General features: G+C 64.3%; 9 protein-coding genes across 9 annotated transcripts; 5 read left to right on the forward strand and 4 right to left on the reverse strand.

Moving 5' to 3' along the window:
* Positions 1-271: 271 nt before the first annotated feature.
* Positions 272-3,622, reverse strand: Q8F55_008667 (uncharacterized protein; the record flags this gene model as incomplete). The annotated part of the gene is made up of 2 exons (XM_069357051.1): positions 272-3,447; positions 3,508-3,622. 2 exons carry the CDS (start codon positions 3,620-3,622, stop codon positions 272-274), a joined length of 3,291 nt encoding a protein of 1,096 aa, XP_069204988.1.
* Positions 3,623-4,740: 1,118 nt separating this feature from the next.
* Positions 4,741-6,922, forward strand: MDL1_2 (ATP-binding cassette permease mdl1; the record flags this gene model as incomplete). Its single annotated transcript, XM_069357052.1, has 4 exons — positions 4,741-5,797; positions 5,841-5,963; positions 6,001-6,492; positions 6,528-6,922. The coding sequence occupies 4 exons, from the start codon at positions 4,741-4,743 to the stop codon at positions 6,920-6,922; spliced, it is 2,067 nt and encodes a 688-aa protein (XP_069204989.1).
* A 108-nt stretch (positions 6,923-7,030) lies between these two features.
* Positions 7,031-8,567, reverse strand: FPR3 (peptidylprolyl isomerase fpr3; the record flags this gene model as incomplete). Its single annotated transcript, XM_069357053.1, has 4 exons — positions 7,031-7,360; positions 7,644-7,860; positions 7,908-8,491; positions 8,544-8,567. 4 exons carry the CDS (start codon positions 8,565-8,567, stop codon positions 7,031-7,033), a joined length of 1,155 nt encoding a protein of 384 aa, XP_069204990.1.
* A 435-nt stretch (positions 8,568-9,002) lies between these two features.
* On the forward strand, positions 9,003-10,016 carry ARC19 (Arp complex subunit; the record flags this gene model as incomplete). The annotated part of the gene is made up of 5 exons (XM_069357054.1): positions 9,003-9,005; positions 9,058-9,176; positions 9,312-9,519; positions 9,742-9,912; positions 10,008-10,016. 5 exons carry the CDS (start codon positions 9,003-9,005, stop codon positions 10,014-10,016), a joined length of 510 nt encoding a protein of 169 aa, XP_069204991.1.
* A 922-nt stretch (positions 10,017-10,938) lies between these two features.
* Positions 10,939-12,631, forward strand: RPN8 (proteasome regulatory particle subunit; the record flags this gene model as incomplete). The annotated part of the gene is made up of 6 exons (XM_069357055.1): positions 10,939-10,962; positions 10,997-11,022; positions 11,256-11,384; positions 11,670-11,770; positions 11,821-12,429; positions 12,480-12,631. The coding sequence occupies 6 exons, from the start codon at positions 10,939-10,941 to the stop codon at positions 12,629-12,631; spliced, it is 1,041 nt and encodes a 346-aa protein (XP_069204992.1).
* Positions 12,632-13,309: 678 nt separating this feature from the next.
* On the forward strand, positions 13,310-13,642 carry Q8F55_008672 (uncharacterized protein; the record flags this gene model as incomplete). Its single annotated transcript, XM_069357056.1, has 2 exons — positions 13,310-13,576; positions 13,628-13,642. The coding sequence occupies 2 exons, from the start codon at positions 13,310-13,312 to the stop codon at positions 13,640-13,642; spliced, it is 282 nt and encodes a 93-aa protein (XP_069204993.1).
* A 273-nt stretch (positions 13,643-13,915) lies between these two features.
* Positions 13,916-14,634, reverse strand: Q8F55_008673 (uncharacterized protein; the record flags this gene model as incomplete). Its single annotated transcript, XM_069357057.1, has 3 exons — positions 13,916-14,110; positions 14,149-14,487; positions 14,521-14,634. The coding sequence occupies 3 exons, from the start codon at positions 14,632-14,634 to the stop codon at positions 13,916-13,918; spliced, it is 648 nt and encodes a 215-aa protein (XP_069204994.1).
* A 161-nt stretch (positions 14,635-14,795) lies between these two features.
* UTP22 (U3 snoRNP protein) lies at positions 14,796-18,580 on the forward strand (the record flags this gene model as incomplete). The annotated part of the gene is made up of 5 exons (XM_069357058.1): positions 14,796-14,843; positions 14,886-15,545; positions 15,581-16,372; positions 16,408-16,526; positions 16,561-18,580. The coding sequence occupies 5 exons, from the start codon at positions 14,796-14,798 to the stop codon at positions 18,578-18,580; spliced, it is 3,639 nt and encodes a 1,212-aa protein (XP_069204995.1).
* A 112-nt stretch (positions 18,581-18,692) lies between these two features.
* Q8F55_008675 (uncharacterized protein) lies at positions 18,693-20,348 on the reverse strand (the record flags this gene model as incomplete). The annotated part of the gene is made up of 5 exons (XM_069357059.1): positions 18,693-19,273; positions 19,322-19,420; positions 19,456-19,891; positions 19,928-19,944; positions 19,994-20,348. The coding sequence occupies 5 exons, from the start codon at positions 20,346-20,348 to the stop codon at positions 18,693-18,695; spliced, it is 1,488 nt and encodes a 495-aa protein (XP_069204996.1).
* Between the last annotated feature and the right edge of the window lie 1,252 nt (positions 20,349-21,600).

Raw genomic sequence — 21,600 nt, forward strand, 5'->3', positions numbered from 1 at the left:
ATGACCAGTCGCCGGGGATCCACTGCCCTTAGTGAGCCGGGGCTGGCCAGCGGTCCATACCATGCACCCCTACCCCTCAGCGAGAGACGATTTAGTCTCGTCGACGATACCCAAGTCCAGCTCTGGCACGCAGCCCTCCCTCTGCTCCACCGCCCCCGCCCCCGCCCCCGCCCACCCCGCTCAAACCCATAATGTACATAATATGCTTGCAAGCTTGTGGGCACTCGGTATCTAGTATGTATTCGTTATCTAGTCGTCGTCGTCGTAAATGCTACACGTCGGGCTCAGCCGACATGCCCTTGCGCGCGCGGATGGTGCCGAACATGCCCGCCAGCTCGCTCATGACTTCGCCGTGCGCAGCCTTCAGCACCTGCGACTCGCGCTTCGGCTTGATCGTCTCGCCAGCCTGTGCAGCAGTGAGCTGCGATAGCGTCATACCAAGCGCGCGCGCCTGCTTCTGGAGGTTGATGCGCTCTTCGCGCGAGAGGGTCGAGCGCGTGCGCGGCGGCTCTGGAGGCACATCCGCTTCGTACACCTCGTCGACGCCAGGAGGCGGCAGTGCTTCCACATGGGGCTCGGCCTCAAGCTTGGGCTCGGGTGTCACCGTCCGCTCCCATGTGCGCACAAACTCTGGCAGAGGAATCGCAATGTCGGCGTTCGGCGTCGGACTGCCGGTACGGTCGTGGTCGTCATACGACTCGTCAAGAGAGTCGTCCAGCACCTCCACCTCTTCCTCCTCGCGCGGGGCAACCGCTTCGCGACCGCGCTCGATGATGCGGAGCATGTTGCCGACGTCGGACCGAATGTCGGACCACGTGGCGTCGGGATTGGAGAAAGCGCCGGCAGCTGTCGCCGTGCGCATCTCGTCACAACGAGCCCAGACGTGTGCGAGGGTTCGTTGCAGGTCGTCGATAGACACCATGAGTGCCTGCTCGGTGCTGTCACGTGGGGCAAAGTCGCCTCCGGCGCGGGAGATGTATGTGGGGCCAGTGTTCCTTGGGGGTGTGAGCACACTGGTGTCGGGCGCGATAATCGCGGCAATTGTCGCTGCCGCAGCGAGATCGTTGCTCGCGCTGGCAAGCAAGGATTCGAGCGTTGCTCGCCCCTCCGCCATCGTGTTTGACAGCGTGTGGAGCGTGCTGCAGACGTCATCCCAATACTGCGTGCTGCCGTCGTGCGGTGTTGCAAACTTGAGACCGAGCAGACAGCACGCGACTCGACGCCGCTTGAGGTGGACACCCAGGCACGATGCCTTGAGGCCTTGCAGTGTCAGAGGGGAAACCGACGGAACGCGGAGAGGCGGCTGCTGTATCCGCCCAAGAGACGCGGCATGGCCAAAGCCAAGTGACATCATGTCCGCGCGTTCACGCTGGCTGCCGCTGGGCCGCGGTGAGTCGAAGGACAGGGGTATTAACCGCTTGTTCGGCGTCGAGGTAGCCGTCGGCGGTTCAAAGCGGAACCCGGGGTGAGGCAGATTGACGATGTCGGTGTCAACACCGACACGAGAGCCTGTTCGGCTATGCCCTGGCGTCCCTCGGCGGCCGGTTTCGAACAGCAGAGATGCGCGCTGGCCGGGGGTTGACGGTGTGATAGGGGCAATTGCAGTCCTGAGAGGCCGCAAGCGGGCCAGGTCGGATTGCGGGAGTGATTTGGCGCGCTGCAAGCTGGCACCAGCAGCCATGATGGCTTGGTCGCGTGCCGTTATTTCGCTCGGTGGTGGGCTGAACGGCGCCTGCAGAGATCGCCGCTTGGCACTCGACATGTTGGCCGAGGCTCGAGCCTTGGCAAGATCCGCTGCAGCCTCATGGGTCGATGCTGGGGGGGATGGGATGTAGGGGATGTCCTGGAGCGATCGGCGGAACGGAGACTGGCTGGGCCGTGTGGAGAGCACGGGGAAGGGCGGTGTCGGTGCACGAGGGAGGCTGGGCGACTCCAATCTCTCAAGCGCTTGGGCGAGAGGGGATGCACGTTTGGGGGTGAACGGCAGTGCGAGAGGGCGAATAAGAGGTGGAGGGGACAGCAGCTCGTTTGGCAGGTCGGGGAAGGATGGCCCGTCGTTTGACGACTCGGAGGAGAACAGAATGTCGCTAGTGTTAGCCTCGTCGTCCTCGGTAATGGGTATCCGGTCGTCTGTCGAGCGCGAAATCGACGACGTTGGCGATGACCCGCTCCAGTCCGTGCTCCAGCTCTGGCGCTTGTGTCGCAGGATGCGCTCCGGCAGCTTTGTGAACTTGTCATTGGGGTCGAAGGGAGTCGCCAGTGCGCGAACAGGCGACTTTGCCCGTGCGCGCTCATTCGGTGACAACAGGGCGTAGCGGAGCACCTCTGGGGGTGGGGTGGCGGCTGATGAAGAGTGTGACCGCCTGGAGCGCGTCGCACCGTGCGGGTGGGCCCACTCGACGTCCGAGTCGTCGCTAGTGGATGGCCGTCTTCGGCGTGGGGGAATGACCGGAATGTCATAGAATGTGCTCAACACAGTAAGCTCGGAGCGGTCCGCAAGCGGGATCAGGTTGGAAGTCGCCGACGCGAGATGATCGGTCATGTCGTCGAGCAGGCGGTGGAGTGCGATTCTCATATCGTGCCCGCGCTCCGTGTCGTCTGGTCTGGGTGCCAGGAGCTTGAGGACACTCGTGATCGCGTGGTCCAGGCTGCGCGACTCGGATAGCAGGCGGTCGAGCGCCGCCATGACGCGGGCAGCCGAAGTAGGCTTGGGCACCGTAACCGGCTCATCGTCGGTTGTAGAACCTGCCGGTGAGGCCGGTCGCGATGGGCTAGCCCGACCGGGAAGCAAGAAGGCAGCACCCGTCGCGATCGCTGCTGATGTGACGACGACCTTGGTCGGCCCAATCATGTAGGCGAGTGAGGCCATGAGAACGGCGATCGCGGCAATGATGTCCCATCGCATGCTTCCGTCTTCGGCCGTCATGGCATCGAGTGGCCCGCGGGACGACGGCGGTGCCGGGGCGTCGGCTCGCACTGCAACCATCTCCTTCAAGCTGTCGTCGGGTGTTGCTGAGGAGGGCGACAGCAACGCCGTCAACATGGCTCCATCCGGGCTGGTGGCGGTGCTGTACAGCTGTGTCTTCTCCAGCAGACCGCTCGACGCGACGAGGTACTTGAAGCGCTCGGCAAACTCATCGTTGGTTGCGCGAGTCGTGCGGATGGGCGATGGCAAGCGCAGCGGAGTGCCTAGTGCGCGAGGGCCGATACTGTTGGCCGCCACGACGCCGGCCCGTGCTGAGGTGGCAGATGAGGAGGCGCCGACGAGCGGCGCCGGCTTGGCTGATGGGCCTGATGACCCTGATACCGAGGCCGCATTACTGGATCGCGTTGAGCCCTCTGCACTCGTGCGTGTCGAGCTCCGTCTCCTCTTGAGGCTGTTTGGTATGGAGGCAGCCAAGGCAGACGACACTGGTGGGGCAAGTGTCTCAAAGGATCGTTCGGCGTCTGTTGGGGGTAGTGATGGTTAGCTCGCCTTGTTCCATGAGCATGGGCATAGGCACGAACCTGCCAAGTAGTCGCCAAGAGGAGACGTCTCGTCGTCGTCTTCTTCTTCTTCGTCGTGGACTAGCGGCGGGATGTTGACGTCAATATCGCCGTCGGTTGGTATAGAGTGAGACATTATACTGTCATGTTGCGCGGGGTGGGAGCTGCGCGTGCTGCTGGCTGTTTGGCGAGGAAGGGACTGTTGGATGATCGTTAATGCTTGATTGAATGTTGTTGTTGTTGTCGTTGTTGATGTCGTTGTTGTCGCGATGTGTATAAAGTCAAAGTGGATGTTGGTGTGTCTCTGCTGTCTTGATCAAGCTAGTCGATGCACGCGCGCAGTCTGACTTGTCTTGGCCTTCCCTCGTTCTGCGGCGGCGGCGCGTCGTCGCCCGCCCAGCCCCAAGCAAGCCAGCCAAGCCCGTTTTGACCGTTTTGGCCGGGCATTGTCTGCGTGCGCTACAGTGGTCTCACTTTTGCCGCCAGCGCCAGCCAGCCAGCCAGCCAGCCAGCCAGCCGCCCAGCCGCCCTTTGATGGATCTGACACGACCGAAACACTCAGGCACGGGTCAAAAGGAAAGACTCACCTGATTATGTAACTTGACGTTTCATTACAAAATTGGCCTAATAGGCATTACTAATTGTCGATAACATTTGATGGCTGGTGCCGTGGCTCAGCGCTCGCCCGCCCGCCCACGCTTGTTCCCCGAGCAAGCCACGGCTGGCTGGCTGGCTGGCTGGCTGGCTGGCTGGGCGCTGGCTGGCTGGGCGCTGGCTGGTGCCGACGCGCTGACAACATCAGCGGCACGCACGACAACCGGCCGACAAAGATTGCTCATGCCCGACCCGACCGACGCGCGCCGTCTCGACTTTTGACAGCAAGTCATTCGACACGACCATCCTCACTCACGACTACTCCCAACAGACACTCGACAGGCCAAACAGGGAATGGTGGTCCCCAGTAGTCTGGCAGTTGGGTTGAGGCTGGGCGCGTGCCCAAAGTGGGGGGTGCGTGGGCCACAAGGTGAGTTGCGCGAGGGGCATCGCACAGGTCGAGGAGGGCGAGTGGGACGACTGGCGAGGGGTGGAGCGATGCAGAGGTGGTATGATGAGGATGGCCTTGTTGGGCATACCAATGGCAGTGCGCAGCAGCCCATCGGCCCACAGCAAGGCGGCGCTCTTGCTTGGCTGGGTGACTCACTCGAGTCGCGTCGACATGACGAGGCCGAGGGAAGGCGGGGGAAGGCGAGCAAGATGCCGAGGCCACACACAAGAGCTCACACTGCAGCCCTGCGCCACCTGCCCAGTCTCCACAGAGTCCAAGTGGCGCGATACAGCTCAACGCCGACCCCCGACAAGGGCAGCGCGGCGCCGTCGACCGCCCCGACCTCGGTCCCATCCCCCGCTCCCGTCGCCGCGCCGCCTTCGACCGCCGAGCCAGCAGCCCGACGTGGCTTGCTCGCCCGACTCACCTCGTCTCTCGCGCTCCCCAAGCCCAAGGCGTCTGCCAAGGAAGGCGAGTCCTCGTCGTCCCTCCGCAAGCTCGCGGCCCTCGCCATCCCCGAGCGCAAGACGCTCGGCGTCGCCGTCGGCCTGCTCCTCGTGTCCTCGTCCGTGTCCATGTTGGTCCCATTGACCATCGGCAAGATTATCGACTTCTTCTCGTCCAACGCCACCACATTCCTCGGCATGTCGTTCCCCGTCGCTGCGAGCCTGTTGACGGCGGCCTTCTTTGTCGGCGCCACTGCCAACGCCGGACGCGTCATCCTCATGCGCACGGCCGGGCAGCGCATCATTGCAAGGATAAGGAACCAGGCGTATCTGTCTACTCTGCGCCAGGAGCCCGAGTTTGCGGACCGCTCAGCGGGCGACATTGTGTCACGACTGAATGCCGACTCCAACATCCTCGGCGACTCGGTCACGTCCAACCTGTCTGACGGCCTGCGCGCGATCATTTCGGCTAGCGTCGGTGTCGTGGCCATGTTCTGGATCTCGAGCAAGCTCACGCTGGTTATGCTGTGTGTCGTCCCGCCCATCTCTCTTGGAGCCGTGTTCTACGGAAGGTACCTACGCAAGCTGTCAAACCAGACGCAGGAGGCCCTCGGAGACATGTCCAAGACTGCCGAGGAGAAGCTCAACGCGTTCAAGACGGTCACGGCGTACAATGCTCAGGCGCTGGAAGGCAAGGAGTTCTCGACTAAGGTCGGCGAGGTGTTCAGTCTCGCCAAACGCGAGGCGCTCGCCTCTGGTATCTTCTTCGGCGCCACGGGCTTGACCGGTAACCTTGCCATGCTGTGCCTGCTCAGCTACGGTGAGTCAGCTCCTCAGGTAGTGGATTGTAGCTGACGCTCCAGGTGGTCATCTCGTTGCGAGTGGTGCAATCACGGTCGGCGACCTCACCTCGCTGCTCATCTACAGCGGCTACGTGGGCGGTTCGGTGTCCGGCCTGACGTCCTTCTTCAGCGGCATCATGAAGGGTGGGTTCCTTGTAACCGCGTGTACTAACCCGTTCAGGTGTTGGCGCTGGTGGCCGTGTGTTCTACCTCCTTGATCGCCAGTCCTCCATCCCGCTTGGCGTTGGCAAGGAGCTCTCTGCTACTCGCAACGGCCCTATCAAGTTCGACAACGTCCGCTTCACGTACCCCTCCCGCCCCGAGGTCGAGGTGCTCAAGGGCATCAACCTTGAGATCCGGCCTGGCCAGTCCGTTGCTCTCGTTGGCACGTCTGGAAGCGGCAAGTCGTCGATTCTCGCCCTCCTCGACCGCTTCTACGACCCCCAGCACGGCGCAATCAGCTTTGACGGCTCTGACATCAAGTCGTTCACGCCCGAGTCGTGGCGCGACCGTATCGGTGTCGTGTTCCAGGACCCTATTCTGTTCGAGGGCACAGTGCACGACAACATCGCGTATGGCAGTCCACACGTCACACGCGTCGAAGTCGAGGAGGCCGCGAGGCAGGCGAACTGTGACTTTATCTGGGACCTGCCGCAGGGCTTCGACACGATGAGTGAGTCGGCAGGGCTTGGCAGCGCTAACGTCCAGTCGGCAAGGCGAGCCTCTCTGGCGGACAGCGACAGCGTGTCTCGATCGCCCGTGCACTGGTGCGCAACCCGTCTATCCTGCTGCTTGACGAGGCGACGTCGGCGCTCGACTCGGGCTCGGAGAACGCCGTCAACCGCGCCATTGACGACATTATCCACAAGCAGAACATCACGGTCGTGCTCGCCGCGCACCGCCTCAGCTCGATTGCGCGTGCCGAGCGCGTCGTCGTGCTGGAGAACGGCGTCATCTCCGAGGAGGGCCCGTACGAGGTGCTCTCCAAGGCCGAGGGCAGCCGTTTCCGCGCGCTCATGGCCGCCCAACTGCTGCTCGAGCAGAGCGGCAAGAGCGAGGGAGCGGCAGCAGCAGTCGAGGACAAGAAGGACACGTCCGCCTAGACATAGACACATAATCATTCGCACCACTATCTTGCATCAAACTCAACCGCATGTGCTGGAATATATATTGCAGTGCACGACAAGGGAACTAACTACTGCTGGGCCCGCTTACTTGACGGCGAGGAGCTTGACGTCAAACTTGAGGGTCGAGTTGGGGGGGATGCCGCCGAGGCGCTGCTTGCCGTAGGCAAGCGAGGCGGGGATGGTGAGGCGGCGCTCGCCACCGACGGCGAGGCCGACGAGACCCTGGTCCCAGCCCTTGATGACCTCGCCGCGGCCGAGGACAAAGGAGAAGGGCGAGCCGGCAGTGTTGGCGTCAAACTGCTTGCCGCTCTCGAGCTTGCCGATGTAGCGCATGCTGAGGCGCTTGCCGGGCTTGGCGACGGGGCCGGTGCCGACGGTGACGTCCTCGATGATCAGGCCGCCGGGGAGGGTCTTCTGGAAAGTGTTAGCTGGGTGGAACGGGGCCAGTGCGACGACAACGACGACGGCAGCAACAACAACAAGACCAGTCAAGACGGACAATAAGCCCCACCCAACCCAACCCCACCCCAACCCACACCATGCGGCGGAAAGAAGCAGTTATGCAGTGCATCCTTCCTACACACGATGTTGTCAAGGTGTAGTCTTGCTTTCGGGTTCGTTCGGGTTAGGCTTAGGTCGGTCTATAAAGTATGTTTTGTTGTCTAGTCGTCGTCGTCGCCGTTCAGTTCCTCCTCACCTTCTTCTCAGTCTTGGCGGGGGCGGGGGCAGCGGCGGCAGGGGCGGCGGCGCCGGCCTCCTCGAGCTTGGCCTTCTTGGCGAGCTTCTTCTTCTGGGCCTTGGTGAGGGTCTCGACCTCGGGCTTGTCCTCGACCTCCTCAGCCTTGCGCTTGTTGGAAGCGGCGGCGGGCTTGGCGGCCTTGATGGCCTTGATCTCCTCAACGGCGGTGATCTTGCTGCGGGGTGTCAGTTACTGCGCAGCCCAGACAAAGGGTAAACTAACCCAGTGGGGGCAACCTCGACCTCCTCGTCAAACTCCTCGACGTCAAACTCGTCCTCGTCGTCGAGGTCGATGTCGTCGTAGTCGTCCGAGTCGTAGTCCGAGTCCTCCTCGTCGGGCCACTGGTTGATGTAGTTGCCGAGGAGGTGGACGGCGTTCTCGCCAGTCACCTCGAAGATGACGACCTCGCCCTTGACAAAGGTGAGGTTGACCTGGGCCTGCTCGACGCGGCCGGCGGTGAGCGAGGCAATGACCGAGGTCTCCTCGATGCCGTCGTCCGAGAAGTCGTCCTCGTCCTCGTCGTCCTCGTCATCCTCCTCGTCGTCGTCCTCCTCCTCGGCGTCGATCTCGTCCTCATCCTCGTCGTCCTCGTCCTCGTCGAGCTCGCCGTCAAAGTCCTCGTCGTCAGAGTCGAACTCGTCGTCAGAGTCCGAGGCGAGGAGGGCGGGGTCGATGGGGTTGTGGGTGACCTTGACGACCGAGCGGCCAGTCTCATTGCGGAGCTCCTCGCCGAGGGCAACGTTGGTGATCTCAAAGTCGGCAGGGACGTAGATGGGGACCGGCTCTCCGGGGAGGAGGGTCAGAGACTGGAATACGCGTGAGCAAGCCACCCCAACGATCTAGTGCATCATCACTCACCCAGAGGTTCATCTTGACAGTCATTTTGGGCAGAGTATTGGTGTGTGGGGGGGTGTTGGAGTGTTTGGAGAACAACGAACGTTTACGGGCACCTGGTATTGATGTACCTTGTGCGTCTCGACGTCAGTGGGCGGAGGCAGCTCAGGGCAACCAGAAATATTTCTGGGTCACGTGATGGACAGACGATTCCAGAGCCAACGCGTCGGCCTCAGGGTAATCTCGCGTGGATGGCAATAGCGGCATTAGGGTTGTATGGGACCTTCTCCACGTGGTCGTGGCACCGAGCCGACGTCAGGCACCCCTGAAGCTGTGACGCAGTTGCGTCGTCGGACACGGCGGCTGCAGCGGTGTCACTGCTCGTTGCTCACACGTCGTCCACATCGTCGTCCTCTTCCATCGCATCGACAGCACCATCACCTAGACTGCTCGTGGCGTGGCTCATAGACAAGCAGAGTCACGATGGTGAGTTGGCTAGCCAGGTAGCATCGGAGCCAATGTGCTCACACCCGCCCAGTCCAACACGCTCCGCCCCTACCTCAACGCCGTGCGCTCGACGCTCACGGCCGCTCTCACGCTCGAGAACTTCTCGTCGCAGGTGGTCGAGAGGCATAACAAGCCTGAAATTGAGGCTGGGTGAGTGTTGGCAGTGGATCAGCGGCCCGCAGGGGCGCTGCTCGAGCCGTAGCTCGGTTGGCTCGGCGCATCGCATGCTGCCGGCGAGATGCTGTCGGTGCCGGCTCGGAGCACTCGCTGACGCTCGCGCTCTAGCACAACACCCGAGGTCCTCCTCAACCCCGTCGTCGTCAGCCGTAACGAGCACGAGCGCGTGCTCATCGAGCCCTCCATCAACTCTATCCGCGTCAGCATCAGTATCAAGCAGGCCGACGAGACGGAGAAGATCCTGTGTCACAAGTTTACGCGGTTCATGACCATGCGCGCCGAGAACTTTATCATCCTGCGCCGGAAGCCTATTGCTGTAAGTTGGGTGTGGCCGGGGACTGGTGGGCAGAGTGATGCTGGGTAGGATGGGGCGGCATGCCAGTGGCTCAGTCTCGACTCGCGCAAGGTCCATCGAACTGGCGGGCTCTAGTAGGCTGGTTGCCCTCCTGTCGTGGATATCCCACGCAACAGTGGCTGCCTCCCATCAGCCTCAGCACACGATCCCCCCTGCGCGAGCTACCGCTGACCTCCGACCCAGGGCTACGACATCTCCTTCCTCATTACCAACTTCCACTCCGAGACAATGCTCAAGCACAAGCTCGTCGACTTCATCATCCAGTTCATGGAGGACGTGGACAAGGAGATTTCAGAGATGAAGCTCAGCCTCAATGCGCGTGCGCGTATTGTGGCTGAGAGCTACCTTTCGACTGTGAGTGGGAGTCGACCGCGCGAAGCGGCCGACATCCGTCGGCGCGCAAGCGTTACCAGCTCCACCACTCCCCTGGCCACCGCTAACCCGCCCAGTTCACGTAAGGTGTAGATGTCTGACGGAGATTTACGTTTGGCAGGAGGCGTCACTGGTGAAGGCTCAAGGGCAAGCTATTGGCCAAGATGACGAGTCACCTGCACCAGCGCAGCTCCAAGAGAAGATTGTATTGTATCAGGGATGTCACGATACCCCGCATGGTGGGCGAGGGCGTGGAGGGTGCGAGCTGCGATGAGGTCTGTCGGCGTTGGGGAGACTGCGGCGGAAGAGTAGTCTAGGGGAGGCATGGTCGGGCTTGCGCAGTGTCCGGCACATAACCTTTATCTCATTAACGCATGTGCGACACCACTACTAATGCGTCTAACCAAGCGGCTCGGTTCACAAGCACCCTGTCCCCATCTCTCCTCTCTGCCTGTCCGCCATCTGGGCACAGATCAAGGCCACAAGGCCGCTCGGGGCAAGCCGATGCAGACACTCCTCGCCCACCGCAGCCACACCCGACCCCTCCTTCCCTCCTCTCACTGAACAGGCGCAACTCGCCGAGGCGCTGTGTCTAGCTGTCGTCTTGTGTACCGTACGACCAGGCCTCGCCCCCGCTCGACCGCCTCGCCGCCATCCCCAGCCTCGCCGAATCAACCCAGGGTGGCAGCCACTATACGGTGGTGGTGGTGGACTCGGAGTGCCTACAATCTCTCGCGGCCAAGCGTAGGCCCTGTACGCATGCATATGCACGCTGTCCATGCCCAGCAGTCTCAGGCCCTATCCATATCATATGCATGCATCTCCCCCACCACAGCTCGCATGACAGCCATACCGCCACCGCCCCTTCGGAGTTTCGACCACGTGGCACCCGTGGCAGTCTGTCGCTGACGCGCGTCGTCCGCCCAGCCAGCGACGCCAGCCAGCGTCCATGACGTTCTTCAGACCATCAGTCAGTCAGTCGTCCGTCTCATCAACCACTCGACGACAATGCCCGGCCTCACGACTGCCCAGGTGCGCTGACTCTCCCGACGACGCTGACGTCCAGGTCAACGAGCTCTCCGCGACGAATGTGTGAGTGTGCTTGGGGAGTGCGCTCGGCTTGGGAGCGACAGCGAGGGCGGGCGACGCGGGTGATGGGCTGGCGAGGGGGTGCGCCGTCGACGGCGGTGGTGGGCTCAGCGCCCTCGAGCCCGCCGCCGAGCCCATCACCCAGCCGCACGCCGCCCACCCTCGCAGCTGCTCGTGCGAGCCCGCCCTCGCCGCCCCCGCTGCTTGCTCCGCGGCAGCCTGCTGACCCCACCCAGCGTCATCCACCCCCTCGTCCTCCTCTCGGTCGTGGACCATGCCTCGCGCGTCCAGCTGAGCTCGAAGAAGCGCGTGCTCGGCGTCCTGCTGGGCCAGGATGACGGGTCGACCATCAACGTCGCCAACTCGTGAGTGCGGAGTGCGGTGCTGGGATGCAGGCTGGATGCTGACGCTGTTGCTTCGCCTCGGCTCCTACCCCTCGTCCTTGCCAATCGCGCTGCTCTACCGTGCTCTGTTCGACTGGGTTCTGCGACCCCCTTGTCGTGCTGATCGCTCGCCCGATGACTCGCCCATCGGATGACTCACTATCTGGCACTCGCTCGATTTCTCTGCGACATCCCCGCGACACCTGCACCCTCTCACCTCTGACAACGACCGCCCACCGCACCCCGCACCCCGCCTCCCTCCCCCAGCTTCGCCGTCCCCTTCGAGGAGGACGAGAAGGACCCAAAAACCTTCTTCCTCGACCTCGACTACGTAGAGGAGATGTGGCGCATGTTCCGCAAGGTCAACGGTGCGTGCTGTCTAAATCTCGAAGGTAACCAGCCCCACTAACCCCCGCAGCCAAGGAGCGCCCAATAGGCTTCTACCACACCGGCCCGCGCCTGCGCTCGTCCGACCTCGAGATCACCGAGCTGTTCAAGCGCTTCTGCCCCAGGCCAGTCATGGTCATTGTCGACGTGCGCACCCACGGCGGCCGCGGCGACACGGGTATCCCGACCGACGCATACTTTGCCGTCGAGGAGATCCGGGACGACGGCACGGCGACGCAGCGGACGTTTACCCACGTCCCGACCACGATTGAGGCCGAGGAGGCCGAGGAGATTGGCGTCGAGCACTTGTTGCGCGACATCTCGTCAACCAACGCGGCGGCCTCGAGCTCGCTCCTCACGACCCAGTCGCTGTCGAACCGCGTGTCGTCGCAGCTCGAGTCGCTGCGCGGCCTGCACGCGCGTCTGGTTGAGATCTCCGAGTACCTGAACGACGTGCGCAAGAACAAGATGCCCGTCAACCACCAGATTGTGTACCAGGTGCAGGAGATTGTCGGCCTGCTGCCCCAGCTCGCCGGCGACGTCGAGCTCGGCAAGGCGTTCCGCGTGCAGGTCAATGACCAGAACGTGCTTGTGTACCTTGGCCTCATCATCCGCACTGTGCTGGCCCTCCACAACCTGAGTAAGTCGGCGCAAACCCGCCATGATGTCCCCCCGCTGACCCTCCCCCAGTCGACAACCGCATCGCCAATGTCCAGCAGGAGATTGACGACTCCAAGTCGCCAGAGCAGAAGAAGGCGGAGGCTGCTGCCGAGGCTGCTGGCATCAAGGCCGAGGACGTCAAGCGTGCCGAGAAGGAGAATGCCGAGGAGAAGAAGAAGTAGAGTGCCATCCTCATACCATACGGGGGGGCTCATGTACACTATGCACGACCTACAACCTTTATCTTGCTTATCAAGGGCGCCAGAGAGTTATTTCGAAGAGGATGAGCGCGAGCCAGTCATATGCTAGGAGTCGTTGGTCATTGGGGCCGTGATGTCGTGGTCATGTGGCCAGGCGTAGGATGTGGGTGGGGGGTGAGTGGCGAAGAGTAGTCGGTGGGCCATGACGTACATTGCTGGCAGAGTGGAAAATGAGCGAACGAGGTGCCAAGTGCAAGCGCCAATTGTGCATTCCGGCCGGTGTCGACGACGGCGCAGCCCACCATGCACGCCATGCGCTGCTCCGCGCTGCTCGGTAGACAGACTAAGCGGCAGCTGCAGCGACTCTGCAATCAGATACCCGACCCAAGCGGCGAGTAGTTGCGTGGGGCAGCGAGCGAGCATAAAGGGCGGGGCTGGCAGACCGACTCGCAACAACCTCGCCCCGCCCATCGCCCTCGTCGCTCGCCGCTGTCCAGACCAGACCGACCACACCCACACCGACCAGACCGCACCCAGCCAGCACTGCCATACCGTATCAGCACCCGACGTCACACCTGCGTCACCGTCACCAGCAGCAACTTTCTCTCTCCCCCGCGCGTATAACTAGCCGGCCGATAGCCCACTCCACCCGCACACACAATGCTCCGCCTCGCCCTGTCCCGCGCCGCCTGCGCCGCACCCCGCGCTGCTGTCCTGCCCGCCGCCCGCGCCATCAGCGCCGACGCGCTCGCGCACACGGCGCCAAAGGAGACCGAGGGCCCGCTCTTTACTGGCAAGAAGAAGGCTGCGGGCTCGGCGGCGGCCAAGCCCAACGATACCGGCGACTACAAGCCCCAGGGGAAGAAGGGGGTGCGGAGCAAGATGACGGCTGGCAAGGGGTTCGACGAGCTCAAGAAGCGGCACGATGTGAGTGGCGCCGTGCGCCAGGCTGGATGGGACCCGGCTGACACACCACAGGAGGGCAAGGACTAGCTAGGCGAGGCGACTAGGTGCGCGCGATGCCGGCGCCGCGGTCCACACCCACTACCGCCGCACGCCAACGACGTCGGAGAACGAGGAAGCAGCGCAGGCGAAGGCGCAGGGAAGCAGTAGCAAGTAGCACGCAGCCAAGTATAGTGAAAAGGCTGCGCCTCGCCCCCGCGGCGGAGGCCAGGCCGCACCGACAACGCGGCCGAGCCAGGTTGTATGCCATGCAGATGTTCTATGTTGTGCTGTTGTTGCCACGGCCACCGCGCCGCGCCGCTTCTACTCGTCGATGCCCTCGCCCAGACTCACGACCCACTCACGCAGCCGCTCCTCGTCGAGCTCGCCGTGCTGGTCGATCACGCTCGGCCCCGCCACGCTCTTGTCGGCCTCTGGGTCGACGCGGCGTACGCTGCTCACGAAATCGGGGTACGTCGTCTCGACGTTTGAGCGCATCTTGGCCGAGAACTCGTCCATCTGGCTGGGTCAGCGACTGCCGTCCGACGCCTACTCACGCTCCCCACGCCGAGGTACTTTGCCGCGCCCCACGCGCCGAGGCCAGCAGTCCCAAACACGAGCCCCGTGGCGACCGCGAGCGCCTGCAGCCCGAACCAGGGCGAGACGGGCTCGACGACCTTGCCCCACTCCTCGTCGTGCTCCTTTGCCTTGTCGTCGCGCGCGGCGGCCAGCGCCTCGCGGAAGCCGAGGGAGGCGCCCTGCGCCGCCGGCGTCGGGGGAAGCGCCGCGCGCGCAGCGCTCGCCTTGGCAGCCTGCGCGACCTGCTCGGCCTGCAGCTTGGCCGCCTGCCGCACGAACGGGATGATCATCGCCGTCAGCCCGAGCGTGAGCGCGAACTGGCGTCAGTAAAGCCCACACGTGCGACGTACCGCCGCCCCCGAGACGTAGACGGCGACCTTGGCGTTCGGGCGGTGCGGCGTCGGCGCTGGCGTCGACGCGCCGGCCTCGTCGGGGGGCGCGGGCGCTGCTGGTGGGGCCGACATTGTGAGATGAGTGGTTGTAAAAGTCGGAAGACGGGTGTCGCGGTTGTGATGGTTTCAGGAAAAATGCGGGGCCTCTTTGAAATTTCAGTAACATCGACTGCCGGAGCAACAAGTCAACTGTCGCGTCCACAACATCTCCTTCAACCATCGCATCAAGCACCATGGCTATCAAGCGCAAGAGCTTGGGGCAGGATGCCAAGGCAAAGAAGGTGGGTGGCATTTGCTGTAGGTATCACCCGCTCACGTCACAGCCCAAGACCGCGCCAGCCGAGCTCGACACCGACGACGAGATCGAGCAGTTCGCCGCGCAGAGCACGCTCGTGGACCCGATGATCGACGTGCAGGCCAGTGGCGACAGCGATGACGACGACGAGGATGATGCGGAGATGCCCTCTGACAACGACGACGAGGACGACGGCGTGGAGGAGTTCACCGGGTTCGAGGACGAAGAACCAGCACCCGCCGCCGGGCCATCGCGCACCAAGAGCCTGTACAAGGCGCCGACGCTCGCCGAGCTCGACGAGCTGCGCGCCGCCGAAGCATCAGGCGGCAACACCTTCTCGTTGCAGCTCGACGCGCTCCTCGCCTCCACGCTCCTCCCGACCACGCCGAGCCCGCAGCTCAAGAGGCTCCTCGGCGCCGTCCACGACCTCGTTCACGCGCTGCCCGCGCTCTCGCCCCTCTCCCCGCCCAAGGCCGTCGCGCGCCTCGCGAAGGGAAGCGCCAAGGGCAAGGCCGAGGCCGTGCCCTTCCCCGAGGGCGTCGAGCTCGACCTCGCAGAGGTGCAGTGGAAGCTCGGGTTCGAGCCCCCCGCTGAGGTGTTTGTCGGCGGCAGCTGGGCCGTGTGCGGCGGGTACAAGAAGGCCAAGGGCGAGGCTGGGGGCATCGATGTCGTGGTTGTCATGCCGGAGGTGGGTGATTGTTCTGGGAGTAGCTAACCCGCCAGGCCATGTTCTCCGCAAAGGACCGCACAGCGTACCGCTACTTCCATAAGCGGGCCCACTACCTCGCCGTCATCTACGCCGCGCTGCGCAAGGCCGCGGCCGACCCCAAGTCGCCGCTGCACGGCGCCGAGCTCAGCTGGGAGCACGCCGACGCACGCCGGCCCATTATCGCCATTGCCGCGGGCAAGGCGCAGGGCCTCAAGCACAAGACGACGGTCCGCGTCCACGCCGCCGTCCCGGCCGACACCTTTCCCCTCGCCCAGCTGTACCCGTCCAAGAGCCTGATCCGGTCCGGCGAAGGTGACGACGAGGCGTCCCCGCAGACCGCAGCGTCCATTGTCCGGGATACGCTGCACAAGCAGCACCTCATCCACCTGCACCGCCTGGCGACGGCGCTCGGCGTCGAGGATCGCGTGGCCGACAAGTTCCTCGCGCTCTGGCGCATCTGGGCGGCACGTCGTGGTCTCCCCGCCGCGGCCGCCAGCGGCTCGTTTGCCGCCCTGCTCCTCGGTTGGGTCGTTGACGGCGCCGAGGTTGGCGGCAAGGGCGGCGATCGCGCGGCGACCAAGCGTACCCGCGGGCTCGGCAGGGGGCTGGGCGCTTGGGGCGCCCTCCGCGCCGCTTGGGAGCTTCTCGCGCACACCGACTTTGAGAAGACCCCCGTGTTCATCACGGGCGAGAGCGACGCGCGCGTGCCCAAGGCTGAGTGGGTCGCGGCGTACAAGGACGTCCTGGTCGACCCTACCGGCACGCTCAACCTCTTCGGCGCGTGGGAGAAGGGCGACGTCGAGCTGGTGAGTGGACCCGCTGTGGCAATGCTGACGTTCAGCTCCGGTACTTCGCCCGCGAGACGCTTGCCATGCTCGAGGACTCGAGCGTCGACCACTTTGCCGACGTCTTCCTCGCTGACCACACCCTCGGCCCGGCCACGTTTGACGAGTACTTGATGTGAGTGTGGCCTCGGGATGTCGCTGACCCTTAGTGTCGATGCCTCTGCTGTCGATGATGACGCCGACGCCGTTGCCACGGCCGAGTTCCCCTCTGCGATCGACCGCCACGCCCGCCTCGCTGCCGACGTTGTCAGGCGCGGCTTGACCGACCGCGCAAAGCTCGTCCACACGCAGGTGCTTTCCGACTCGACTTTTGCCGTCGGCCTGCTGCTTAACGGCGCGGCCGCCACGCGCGTGCTCGACATGGGGCCGGCATCGTCCGACGAGACCGCCGGCGCTGCCTTCCGTGAGCTCTGGGGAGAGAAGGCCGAGCTCCGCCGCTTTAAGGATGGCTCGATCGCCGAGTCGGTAGTCTGGACGCCCTCGCGACCCGAGGAGGCTGCCCTCATCCCTGCTCACGCGGCGACCTGGCTCATCAAGCGCCACCTCGGCGACGTCGCTGTCAACTCTATCTCCAGCGGAGCCGACTGGCTTTCGATTCTTCAGACGCCTCCATCCGCCCGCGACGCCGTCAACACGGCCGGCGCTGAGAAGCTCGGCTTCAGGCCCGTGATGGACGGCTACGACTCGCTGTACAAGGTGCTCAAGGACGTCGACTCGGAGCTCCCTCTGGCGGTTCTCCACGTCGCGCCCGCGTCCGAGATGCTGCGCTACTCCGCTACATTCATCCCTCACCCCGTGGACGCTGCGCGTGCGGCTTCGGCCGCGTCGTCGATCAGCTACCTCCCAGTTGCTGAGGTCACGTTGCAGTTTGAGTCGTCGCCCCGCTGGCCTGATGACCTTGCCGCGGTGCAGAAACTCAAGCTCGCTCTGCTGGAGAAGCTCGCCCGCGTTGTGCAGACCCGTGTCCGCGGTGTCAAGGTCAACATTGCGCTCGACGCCAACGCTAGCGACATCGAGGACGCCGCGTCGCTCGAGGTCCTCCTCCCCGAAGGCGTTGCGTACCGCATCCGCGTCCATCACGAGCGGGAGAAGAAGCTGCTCGAGCAGGCACTCGAGCCGCCACTCCCTAGTGTGCCCCGCCAGCTGCCACCTCCGCCGCGCAAGCTCGTTGTGCCGGCGCTCGCCAAGCTCGTCCGGCGATTCCAGCACCTGCCGACACACCACGCCGCCCTGGCGCCCCTGCACCACCGCTTCCCGACCTTCTCGACCGCCGCGCGACTGCTCAAGCGCTGGGCCGCAGCGCACATGCTGTCGTCACATCTCCAGGCCGAGGCCCTCGAGCTGCTTGTCGCGCACACCTTCCTGGAGCCGGGCGCGCTTGCGCCGCCGTCGTCAGCCACCGCGGCGTTCCTCCGCACATTGCGCTTCATCGCAACATGGGACTGGCGCCAGCAGCCAGTGTTCATCCCGCTTGCCGCCGTCACGCGCGACGCGGCGAGCGCGTCTGGTCGCCCGCGGTTCGCGTCTGATCTCCGGGCCGCTGCCCTCGCGGCGTTCGAGAAGCGCCGTAGCGGCGAGGCCGAGGTGGTCTCGGACGCGTGGGCGCTCGTCACTGAGGCCGACGAGGCCGGCACACGCTGGACTGCAGGTATCGGCCCTGTGATCGCCGGCCGTGTGGCCGCGCTCGCGTCGGCGAGCTTGGGCCTCGTGTCGAGCGGAACCGCTGCCGGCGAGCTCAACGTCGAGGGCCTGTTCCACACCCCGCTGCAGCACTACGACGCCGTGTTCCACCTGTACCCCGGCACGCGCGCGGCTGAGGCCGTGCAGCCCGACGAGTCGCTCTGGGCCGGGCGTGGCGCGTTCCGCAACCTCGGGCTCGAGGAGACGCCATTGCGGCTGTCGTTTGACCCCGTGTCGCTGCTCGTGCGCCAGATCAAGGACTCGTACGGCGACGCGCTCCTCATCTTCCACGACGTGCACGGCGGGCGCGCCCTCGGCTTGCTGTGGAACCCTACCAAGAGCCAGCCGCGCGCGTTCAAGCCGTTCCTGGGGTACAACTCTGCGCCGACCAAGGGGCAGGCTGCGCTGGTCGAGCTGAACCGCGACGCGGTGGTTGCCGAGATTGCGCGACTGGGGCAGGGGATCATTGAGCGGATTGAGCGGAGGTAGTAGCGAGACACTTTCTATTAGACATGCAATGCATTATTAGGCCTACTGCCCGGGTGCTGGTTGAATAGTGTACACACAATGTTGAATGCCGACTGCCACTGCTCTCCGCTGCTTACACCCACGGTGTGCCCAGTTGCCTGCGGCGCCAGATGGTACACAGCATGATGCTGACACCTCCGAGGGCGCAGACTGTGCCGCCGAACAGGCTGGCGCCGAGGTACGTGGGGTTCTTGTCGATGAGCGCGGCGGAAATGGGCGTGCCAACGAGCCAGAAGAAGCTCGACATGAAGAAACACATGCCGAGGTAAAGCCCCGACTGGTTGGTCTGCGGCGCAAAGCTCGCAGCGCCGGGGTTGATGGCGGCGGCGTATCCGCCCGCGATGATCCCGTAGACTGCGTCGTAGGCCATGATGCCTGCCGTGGTCTTGGCCAGCGTCCAGAGCAGCTGGAGCACGCCGGTGCCGATGGCGAACACGCCGAGGATGTTGATCGGGCCGACCTTTTGCGCGGCGATGAGCGGGATGATGCGCCCGATGATGCTGACGCCGTTGTTGATGGCCGGCGCGTAGGACGCCACCTCGAACGGCACGCCCATGTACACTGCGTACGTGACGCCAAAGGTGAGCGGGTTGAAGAGGGACAGCGAGACGAGGCACACGCCGGCGACGTAGAGGCAGTAGGCGCGGTTCTGGACTGGGGCAGCGTCAGTGGTGCGCTCACAATGGGCCGAGGCATACTCACACACGGAGAAGCTGAGCACGGCAATCTTCTTGCGCGGCGGCACGGTGGTCGACAGGGTGAAGAAGATGACGATGAAGAAGCCGAGCACGGTGAAGCCGACTGGCGCGTGAGCTTCCCCTCAAGCGGCGACTTACGAATGCGCATGGCCCACGCAAAGCCGTACCGCGGCAGGAGGTGGTTGAGCATGGCGGGGAAGAAGATGCCGGCCACGGCGCTGCCGCTCGCCTGGGTCCCGTACGCGAGGATGCGGAAGCGCGTGCCCGCAAAGTGGTGGGAGAGGGTCGCGACGCTCGGCGCGAAGACGAGCCCCATGGCGAGCCCGACGCCAAAGCCGTGGCTCAGGAGCAGCTGGTAGTACTGCGTGCTGAGGGACGCCATCATCAGGCAGAAGACGTAGAGGAAGCCCGAGATGAGGACCAGGTGGCGGAGGTAGCCGGCGTCGAAGAGCGGGCCCGAGACGCAGCCGAACATGGGGCAGAAGGCGAACTGGATCGCGCCGATCCACGAGATTGTGCTCCCCGAGACGTGCGAGAGCTCGTGCTTCGAGTAGTACTGCTGGAATGTGGCGAACTGGGGTTAGTGCCACGGGCGTTGACGGCCACTCACAGACTGGGTCATGCCGACTGTCGCCTCGTCAGTGCTCTACTCTAGCAGTACCCCCACGCCACTCACAGCACAGCATGTTCGCAAGAATCGCGCCGACGAGGTTGAGCCACCCCTTGAGCTTGACCTTCTCGTAGACGACCTTGGCCGGCGGCTCGTCCACCGCCGTGCGCGCAGAGTCCGACTCCTTGAGCTCTGCCGCGGCCTCTGGGTCTGCTCGCCGGCTCCTGTCGGCCCTGTCGGCCCCCGCGTCCTCCTCCTCGACCTCGTCGAGGTCGCCGCCGGGGTACGGCGCGAGCGGGTCCTGGCCGTCAAACTCGCCGGTCGTGCTCGCGCGGGATTTGGAGCGCTGGAGCGCCTTCTCGTCGGGGTAGAGCGGGCGCGATGGCGCGCGGGTGAGGGCGGCGTCGGTTGGTTTCGACATGGCGGGGGGGGGAGGTGGGGGGGGAGCCAGTTGGTGGCTCAGCTTGTGGCTCGTCTTGCCTTCAATCTCTGTCGTCTAGCTGCCCGGCACTCAATCAGATAAGTACATCACCAACCTACTGCACCGTCACCCGTTCTCATGTCTCACGACGCCGGCGCATCACCTTTGAAAACATTGCAGATTGACCAGGGCGGCCACTGTCCGACCGACCAGCCGACCCACTCAACCGACTCGGATAGATCGCTTGGCGCGGTGGGTCGGACGGTCGGAGCCCAGTCCGGAGTCGGGAACAGAGTGGAGGCGAGAGGAAGCAGGGGTTAACCGGCGGGGGAGGCGGGCAAGTGCGACGCGCGCCAGGCGGCCATGTGCGGCTGGCGGTGCCTCGACAAAAGGCGGATCAGTCGAGCTGGCGAGTGCGCGCCTCGTGCGGTGGCGCCGCGACGCGGGTCAACCCCCCCCCCTCTCACTAGTCGCCGACCACGGCGACATGGCGTGCTCGGCTGGTGCGGCACCATGCGGCCCCGTGCGGCAACGTTGCTGCCCGCCCACGCACGGCGCGTTGCGATCAATGCCCAGTCGGTCAACTTGGCCTGCGGAACTGGTCCGCTCGGTATCTTTAGCAGCTTTAGTGGGTCGGCTCGTGTCGGGTGGGGCCGAGGGGTGGGGCGCGGCGACTCCGGGCCTCGAGGCGGCGCGTGGCGGCTCTGCGCGGCTGTCTTTAGGATCAGGAAGCGACGCGTAGGATCAGTCGAGTCACTCCTGCCGCACTTCGGGATCTGGCCACATGCACCCACTCCACCTCGGTCCGAGGAGCAATGTTGCCATGTTGCCAGACCTTGTCATCCCTGGAGATCATGCGTGTCCAAGGGATGAGAGGGCGCGTCTGGCGGAAGCAGTTGCATCAACGCGTCGCGTCACACATTCATCAGCCGCGGATGTCTAGTCGCAAAAAGGAGCTCGCCTCCAGCCTCCCAAACCCCCTCGGTGGGTTGTCATGCCACAGCGACGACTCGAACAGTCGACCTATGGCCCCGGACCTGGTTGAAACAATCGTAGCTTTCAACTACCGACTGAGCCACCCGCCCCGCGCTAGACAGCGCGTTGGGATTCGGGTCGCGCGCTGCCTCATGAACGGGAAGACACCACCCAGGCCACCCAACTGCATCGTCACGCGTGGCGTGCACGACGGCAAGCAGCCGCATCCACCCATCCGCATACACGGCGATATCCCGCTGATCACCAACCCCGACCC

The sequence above is a fragment of the Vanrija albida genome (assembly GCF_041260175.1).
Source record: "Vanrija albida strain AlHP1 chromosome Unknown contig_7, whole genome shotgun sequence".
In the NCBI taxonomy this organism is placed as follows: domain Eukaryota; kingdom Fungi; phylum Basidiomycota; class Tremellomycetes; order Trichosporonales; family Trichosporonaceae; genus Vanrija; species Vanrija albida.